At 50.0% G+C, this 8,668-nt stretch overlaps 1 protein-coding gene across 2 annotated transcripts in view; it reads left to right on the top strand.

Annotated features, from left to right (window-relative positions):
• Positions 1-6: 6 nt before the first annotated feature.
• The window catches only part of TRAIP (TRAF interacting protein), a 21,404-nt gene continuing 12,742 nt past the window's right edge, over positions 7-8,668 (top strand). For both annotated transcript variants that reach the window (XM_085313426.1, XM_085313425.1), the window contains exons 1-4: positions 7-238; positions 2,094-2,151; positions 3,421-3,504; positions 7,562-7,601. In XM_085313426.1, the coding sequence (XP_085169552.1) occupies positions 141-238; positions 2,094-2,151; positions 3,421-3,504; positions 7,562-7,601 (280 nt within the window). In that variant the 5' untranslated portion in view covers positions 7-140. The remainder of the gene's footprint in view (positions 239-2,093; positions 2,152-3,420; positions 3,505-7,561; positions 7,602-8,668) is intronic.

Genomic DNA, 8,668 nt, shown 5'->3' with positions numbered 1-8,668 from the left:
GCTCCTTGGCGCCCCTCCGCTTTGCTGGGTGCTCGTCCCCCTTCCTGTCTCCTCCGGTAGCGGCTCGGGCCCGGCCCGCTCCCCGGCGCTCCCTGCTTCCCCGCCCTGGGGTGCCGCCGGCCCCGCGCGCCGCTCCCGCCATGCCCATCCGGGCCCACTGCACCATCTGCTCGGACTTCTTTGACAACCAGCGGGACGTGGCAGCCGTGCCCTGCGGTCACACCTTCCACCAGGCCTGGTGAGCGCTGCGGGGGGGGGGGGGGGGGGGGGGGGGATGCGCCACGCCGTCGGCCTGCCGTCGTCCCGCTGGACGGCTCCGCTGGAGCGCGGTCCTGCGCTTGGTACCGTCCCCAGCGCCGCCCAGGGCTGCGGGGAGCTCGTCTGCATCCTCGCCAGCAGGGCAACCCGGTCGCTGTCAGCTTCAGGAGCCAGGAGGCAGGCCTCTCCCTTCCCCTCAGGCTGGATGAGTTGGTCTGGAATGAAATCCTGGCCCTCGGACTCTGTGTGGGGGGGATAAGGGCTGTGGATGGGCAAGTTGAAGATCCCTGTTACAAAAGTGTTTTCTGAGGCTGTTGAAATGGGAGAAGGGTGTCTCCCTTTGTCGGGATGCCTAGCCAGCCCTCCCTGTCAGCCCAGCCATTCCGAGGGGTGGCTCCTTAGCGGCTCGAGGAAGCTGCCCACAGTGGAGCGCTTGCAGCGATGCAGCTCTGTCCCTGCAAGCCCCAGGGAGCCAGCTCCCTCGTTCCTTCTGGGGTGTTGTGCCCCTCCTGGGTAAGGTGGTAGCTGGATTTCTACCGCCTGTGTGCTAGCCCGGGTAATGCGTACAGCCTTCCCTCCTAGCAGCCCCTCCTGCATGTTTCAGAGAAGATCCTGCTCTTCTAATCAGGCTTTTCTCTCCCAAGTTGCTTTCCTACGCTTAAGGAGGCTTCGGAGTTTTACCATGCTTCTGGTATCTTCTGTGACCTCCTTTTCCCACAGCTCTGATTTGGTTCTCGAGAGCGCTGTCTCTCTAATAGAAGCGGAGGCTCCGACTCCTTTGGAAGCCATAGTGTCAACCCTTTAGCTTTGCTGCAGGGATTTACTAGAGTAAACGAAGCTGCAGAGTCTCGGACTCGGCTGCGTTGTCACTCCTCTGCCTGTGGTCTCCCTTCTCCGAAAGGGACGGTGCCAGCAGATTGCTCCTACACAGTATGTTTATCTGTGCGCTCTCTGGAAGGAGCAGCGTTAGATTACGAGCGAAGCCTCCCAGGCAATTTCATGCTTTTGCTGGAACTGTTTTGCAAGTGTGTYTGTGTTGGAAGGAAATGGTTCCTCTGCGGAAATAAATTCTGTACGATGAGGCAGTGTGCATTTGCCTTTCTGCCCGGTTAACTAACTCGGAGAGGGACCGTCGCTTGCAGATGTGATGGTCACTTCTTAACCAAAGGCACAGCTATGGCTCATCCTTGCCTACAAATCAACAGAGGAAGGACRGCGAGCATCCAAGCTTAATCTACCAGATCCCAATTGTTACCCTGCTCCAAAAATAAACCCTTCTGAGTGTGATGTGAAGGCTTGGTTGTGAAATGCATTAGTAGCTCTCCTGGGGAGCCCCAAAGGCTTGTATTCATCCTATCTGAGAAGAGACTGGCGCAGTCTCCCTCGCTCTGATGCATGGTGGCAACGTGCATGTTTGATGCCAGGTGGCATCCTTTGGAGTTGGCTGAACTGGGAACCTCTCATCTCTAATATCCTGATATAGCAGCTCTTGTATTGCTCTGTGTGTGTCAACTCATCCGCTCCTGTGAAGCTACTGTTGTTCAAGGACGTTCTTCCTGGGAGATCTGAGCTGTGTAAAAACTCTGCCCTGGTAAAGAGAGCCGCTTGCGTGCTAAATTCAGCTGGAAATCGACTCCAAGATGAAGGTGGTGTGTGCATGCTGGAATATGTAGTTCCTATAAGCTGCACCTCTGGACTAAATGCTTGGATTTCTGTTTCTAGCTTACAAAAAGGAGATGCAGCTTTCTGTCTCTTGGTGAGCTGCTGGGGTGGCCCTTGGGAGCAGTGCTCCTGGACTGTGAAGATTCACCATCTGTTTTCTTTTCTTTCCTTAGTCTCATTCAGTGGTTCGATACAGCGCCAAGCCGGACTTGTCCTCAGTGCAGAATCCAGGTAAAGCTGTCACCTATGTATTCCTCTGTGTGTCTGCAACACGATGCTCTGCAAATGGCACTGAAGAGCTGTGGGCAAGGATCATGGTGATGTGAGGAAAGGTTYGATAGCATGAAGTGGGGGGAACTTTGGTGCTTTTGGCCCTCAGTTGAAAATATCTCCTCAAAGGCTTAGGGGCTGCACTCCCATCAATGACCCTTCTGACCAGAGGGAGTGGCTTCCAAGATTGCCYTGCTGTTGTCCGTATTGTAGCTGCTCTGTAAAGAACCTTTGGGATTTTGTGGCTTTTATTGGGGTAAATTAAGTGTCAGCATAATAAAAGAAAGTGCTGAAAGGAATTAATCAGGACCTCAGACTCGCAGTTCTGGGTTACTCTTCTTGATACTGTTAGGTAAGTAGCCTATTCTACTGGGCACAATTCTCGTAGCTAAGTCCTCGCTTTGGAGCGCTCGGCTCCTAGTCAAGGAAARCAAAGGTTGGGAGAGAAGAATGCACTTTGCTTTTGAGATGGGAAACTAAGACTTGGGGGTCCAGTGGCTTAACCAGGAACTAAACTTTATTAGAGTCCATTTCTCAACCTTGATGTTACTCATAGGTCTCGGCTTGTAGTGGCTGCAGGAGATGTTGGCTTATGCTRTGGTGTAGGTTTTCAGCCAGCGGTGGTTTGGGCTTATTCTGCGTTCATGTTTCTTCCTTCCTCTCAAGGTCTTGGCCCTTGTTCCTTCCCTGACTTGTTGATTCCCTGTGTTCTTCACTGCCTCTTACATCTCTGGGTTACCATGGAGTTATCGCGAAATAACATCTTATGTAGCAGTAACTATGCAATTAGCTGGTGTCATGACTGTATATAATACTTAAAACACAAAGCTGTAACTGCATGGGGGAGGTGTGGAGAGCTATCAAATTCAATTACAGCACCTTCTGCCTGCAGAAAGCAGCACGTACTTCTGTCTTTGGATTTGGCATCGTGTTAGCTCAGCGTCAGCTGCTTGGGCCTTCGCTGCCAGAGAACAGACTGCACTTGGTTCAGAAGTGCCTGAGTCTTTCTGTTGCAGTTCAGGAGCTTGGCTGGAGTCGTGCTCCCAAGGCTGGGCAGGGGTGTGCTGCCACGCTGATGAGCCAAAGCGGAGTATTGTCAGTAATGATATCTGGGTGAGCTGACTTGCCTTTTGTGGCAAGACTGTACCTCCTTCCTCTGCAGTTGTCTTCCGTATCAGCCGTGTTTCTGTATCTGTGCCCCTAAACCTCTTTCATGTCTCCTGTGTTTAGGTCAGCAAAAGACACATCATCAATAAGCTGTTCTTTGATGTTGCCTTGGAGGAGCAGACAGCACTGGATGCAGAGAGCTTACAGGTACCTTGACTGGGTGGTTCTGCTGCGTGACGCGTCATGCGAGTGGCTTGGGAGCATGGCCTAGCTCGTTAGTCCGTCGCCAGCAGCTGCTTCCTGAGCTGGTGCTCACTGGGCCGTGCTCACGTTTCAGACGTGAAGCACATCTGTCTCCCATCTGTCTCTGCTTTCTCTCTTGGTCTTCACCCAGTCTGACCTCTGTTCTAAGGAAGTCTCCATGTGATGGTTTAGAGTTATCCCTGATTTGATCTCAGGTGGAAACTTAAGGAGCCTCTTCGGCTTTATTGCTCTTTCCTCTGGTTCTCACCTTGCCTGGAAGTCTCTTGAAGCAGCATCAAATAAGTACCCAACTGCTTCTGTTCCCTTGGGTCCTGAAGTTGCTATCTGTGGTTTGGGGGTGGGGGTWGGGGTAGGGGGGACAGAGAAGGGAGAGAGGGCATGAGGCTACAGAGCTTTCCTGAAAGKCAGAAGCCAATGAACTGCTGCAGGTGTCCTTGGCTGTGGGGTTGTCAGAGGAAGCACCTGTGTACTTACTTCTGTGCAGGTAAGATAACTTGCAAATAGTAGTAAGAAAGCAGGGCAGGATGATGATAAGGTCTAGGTTTCCCAAGAGGAATTACTGAACAGACTGCCTGAACCTGTGCTCGCCAGAGAAGGGGACAGTGCTGACACAGGATCCCTGTGGGGATCCTGGCTGCAGGTGGGGTGCTGGGTAACACTCTACAAGTGCCACCCTTGGGTGTAAGGCTCTGCTGGGGAGAGCTGGGGATGAAAAGGGATTAATGCAGCGTGGTTGCTCTATATTCTCCTCCTGAGTTCATATGGATGGAGTATGGCTCCTTGTGTGCTGGAATTAACTGTTCCAAAAAAAAAAGAAAAAGAAAAAAAAGTTGACCTTGGTATAACGGGATGCTTGTACCCTCTTGTGTTTAGAATCAGCATGTGCAGCAATTACCATAATTAGCATTGTCATGGCAACTGCTATATGTGTATCGTATGTTTTTAAAATAAAGCGAGCCAGACTGTGATGTCAGTAGCAAACTGTCATCCTCAAAGACAATTAACAAAGAAAACGAAGGCCAAAGCGCGCGCGTGTGTAGAGGAAATGGAGAAAGCCKCTCTGGGTGCTTGTGGAAGCTGTATGCCTGAGACACAAAGCATCGGCTTAGAGGAGATAAACGTTGCCTTTAGCGCATATTCAGATCTCTTCCCACAATAGGAGAGTGACTCAGAAATGGGTTGACTGGAGAAATTTCCCTAGGAAAGTTTTCTGTTCCCCCCCCCCCAAACGCCTCCGGATCTAAGATGGGTTCCCTCACTCTTGCCCTCTATGCAGGCTGTGCTGGCAGACYGCTCCCTTGCTCGTGGGTAAGATGTAGGGTCATCCCTACCTAGTGTGTTTGAGCTGCTGGAGGGTTTGTTTTGTTGTCATCAGAACAACACCTAGCCCTAAGCGTGCACCTTTCTAATTAGGAAACTGAGGTCACTGTTTAATGGGAAAAAAAAACCCAAATATTTTCCTTGTAGATTAGTTTGTAATGGTACTTACTGTCACATGGCCTGCTTTGGGTCACTGCTGGGCAAAAGCCGGTCTGGGACCAGTTCAATCTTGCGTGCTGCCTTGTTCTTAGAGGACATGRAGCATCTAAAGAACATGAATGACCATTGTGGTGAGATTGAAACGCCATCTACACTAGTGTTCTCCCAGTGATGGGATATCTGCTTCTGGCCTGGGGAAGAGTTCAGCCAAGAAAGCACATAGTGGGCCTGACCCAGATTCTTGAATGCAAGGAAAGGAAGTGGTGATTTCCACTGCCTTGGCCACAGCATGGTACTTAGCTCTGCAAGCACTGGAGCTGCATCTGTGCAGCCTGTAGATGTCCCCAGATGAATGTTTGGCCTCCTGTCTTGAAAAGGTTGGGCTGGGGGAAGGGAGCGTGCTTTGACATGCTGGAAAGCTGAGGGCGTAGTGGCCTGCTTGTCACCAGTGTTGTGCATGCAATTACAAGTGGTTTGAAGAACTACGTGCTCATCTGAAACATCATCTTGTTGTTGCAGAATTATTTAAGTTATCTTTCAGATAGTAATTTTCGTTCCACTTCTGCTCTGAAATGTTTTGGATCAAAGGAGTGCTGGCACTACTCTGCTTCCCACTCCCAGGCATCAGTTTTAACGAAAACATTTAAGGTATCTCGGCTCCCCGGAGTAGCTGCAGGCCACAGATTGAGTGCTGTTTTGACATCTCTCTCCTGGGGAGTGTTTCTTGGTGCTGAGCCTGCATTTGACCTGTACTGCTCTTAAACACGGTCCTCACCAGTCAGAATAATCTCCATGTGGCTGTTCCAAGAGCAGGAGAGGAGTTGGTTTCAGGGTCTAACACCGCAGTGAGACTTACCTGGAATCTGATGCTTCCAGTCACTTGTGACCTATGGAGCTGAGAGCCTTTCTCGCAAAAGCGATGAGGAGACTTTGGCTTGTGCAGCCTGCCAAAAAGGAGGTAGGAGGAGGAGGATTCCTGCTGATAATTTTACTGGAGAGGGTAGGAACCTGGGAGGACAGCTGTCTGTGCTCAGGATATACTCATCTGATCTTGCAAAAACATTGTCTTGTAATTCAGGCTGGCAGAGAGCTTCTATCCATCAGAGCAGTGAAACTGGAAGCAGCCTTTAGTAGCAGTGGTGGAGGATGAGGGATTTCAGCTTAAGTTGATGAATGAAGTAATGTTACATAGCTGCTTGCAGTAGCCCAGGATTTCTTTCCTATCCTGCTAATTTGCACATCTTGTGAGCTCACTAATCGTTCCTCAATAGGACTCTGAGGAAGCTACTTCAGAATACTTCCTGCAGCAGAGTTAATTCCACCATCAGCCCTCTAACTGTTGTTGCCCCTGGGGGCAAAGCCAAGTCAGCTCTGCTAAGCTTTCYGTTTAGTCCCTTCTGCTGTATGGGAGCTTTAGATCCTATATTCTGCTTCCCGCAGAATTGTCACTAGCAAGTGTTCTGGTTCTGTCAGATCTGCGGTCACTGGTACTGCTATTCTCAGATTGGATTTGCATGTAGCATTCCAGGTTGCGCAGACTTGTGTGCTCTGCTTCAGCATTTGTTGGCATTTTATTGTGGTTTTATTCCACTGCAGTTCCTGGCTGACTTGCTTTGTGCTTTCCTCTGCAGCTCTCTGTAACGCAGCTTTTCAAGTCATCTTCCGCATTTTTTTCATCATTTTTCGTGTGTTTTTCTCCAGAGATGGAGAGACTTAATTTTTTGATCCTCTTCCTGACTTCTCTMTGTTTCCTTTGGCTCTTTGCCAGTGTTCACAAGTCATATAATTTTGGTATCTGTAATTTAAACTGCGTGGTATTTGCTCCCTCTTTCTGATCCTTAATGAACACATTAGAAACATCTGATCTTCCCCAGACTCATGTGGTGTTCATGATATGTTATGCTTCCTCAGTTTGGTACGGATTCATTTATCAGTGATCTGTTTATGGCCGTTCAAGCTAGCTGTCAGGTCGTATCAGCATCCAGAATTGCAGTGATTTAGTGTCCGATGGAAAGCGAGTTAGTGCCTTTTGATCGTGGGCTTTGTTACCTTTTCAGATGTTTGAACTTGCCCTCGTTTCCCCTACCTACACCCAATTTAAATGCACCACAGCAAATAAATCAGTTGCTCTTAACCCTCAATCCAGTTAGTCTGGCAACGTCCCTGCCTTATTGCCTTGTTTAGGTAAAACGTTATAAAAATTCTTCCTGCCTGATTTCCTGTGTTTCCTTGAGAGCCTTCCAAAATTATGCAGCTAAAACAAGATGACTGACAGCGTGAGAAATGCAAGGTTGACAAGGCTAAGATGAGACTGGGATCTTCTCGGTTCCCCTTGAAGAGTGCCAGTTGGAGGTGCTCTTTGCGTTCCTGTGATAGTGCTTGTTTGTAGCTTGGTGCTTGCTGTTACTGCGTTCTGTTCTTAGCACCTGGTCAGCGCAAGTGCGCTGCCGTGACTTTCAAGAGACAGTGAAAGCTTCTCTGCAGGATGTTTCCTAATCGGGCTCTCTGTGTTGCCTTTCAGAATGAACTGGACAAGACAAAGGCTCAGCTTTCYCTAAAAGGTGAGTGCTAGCTGCTTGCGGGGGATTGACAGCCCGCGATCAGCGGGGTCTGGGCTCTGTTTGTGCTAGGTGCTTTGTCCAGACCTGAAAGACCTGTATGCAGAGCCTCCCTCTCTCTGAAATATGAGGGCAYGGTGCTAGCCAGGAACGGCTTTGCTGGTGCAGCTTCTTGCAGAGCTTTTTCTGACAAGAGCTCTCCTCCTAAAGCTATACAACAGCCTGCATGGCAGACCCAGGGTTCAGAGCCTGGCCCAGCTGTCCAGTAACTGGAGTGCTCTCCGCAAGCACATCCTAATCACGAGCTGTGTAAGTGCAGCACAGCTATTGCTGGAGCAGGCTTGCTGAAAGCAGAACCTGTGGTCTGCTCACCGGGAAACACAGCTGCAGATGGCAACTGCTCATTACTTCTAATGGATGAGGGGGTAAATCTGGAGCCCAAGCAGGGGTGGGAAGGCTTTGGGCTTGCCTGACTGTTGCAGTGCCGCGTGYGTCGCTCCAAGAGCAGACAGGGTTCAGTGTGTGCACTTCCATTTTTCTCATCTTGAATTTTAGAGGATGGTTGAGGGAGGCAGGAAAAGCAAAAGCCCTGGAGACTTGTCGATGGGTTTTAAGCATCGTCTGTAGGCAGCCTGTCATCAGAACATGAGTCATGAGCAGCGAAAGGAAAATGTCAGTCTGAGTGACAGAAATCCAAAGACATGCACTAGCAGAAGGAAAAAAAAAATCTTTAAAGGATGCTGGGGGCTCACCCACGCCCCAAGAGTCGTCTCTCCTCTGCCTTCCCTGCAAGCACGAGACAGACATGAATAGCCAGTGGATTGAGGATTCAGTCCTTAGCATAAGAGCAGAATTGGACAGTCTGCACGTCTCTATTCTGAGGCCTGTTCTCTTGCCAGCTTGACTGAGTTTAGGGACTTGGTAGAGAGCCAGATCTTCTGGGGAAGGTGGCTAGGATTCTTGCTAGGATTTTATCCAAGAAAAACTGCCTGAAGGCCTGCTCATCTTCTCAGCTCCTGGTGAGTAGAGGTTGGATTTGACATTCCCTGTCCCATTCTCTCTCTCTCTCT

This window comes from Rhea americana, unplaced genomic scaffold (assembly GCF_003343005.1).
Source record: "Rhea americana isolate MKP2758 unplaced genomic scaffold, rheAme1 scaffold_384, whole genome shotgun sequence".
Taxonomy (NCBI): Eukaryota; Metazoa; Chordata; class Aves; order Rheiformes; family Rheidae; genus Rhea; species Rhea americana.
Note: the sequence above shows the minus strand (reverse complement) of the source record. Positions and strands in the feature narration are given on the sequence as shown.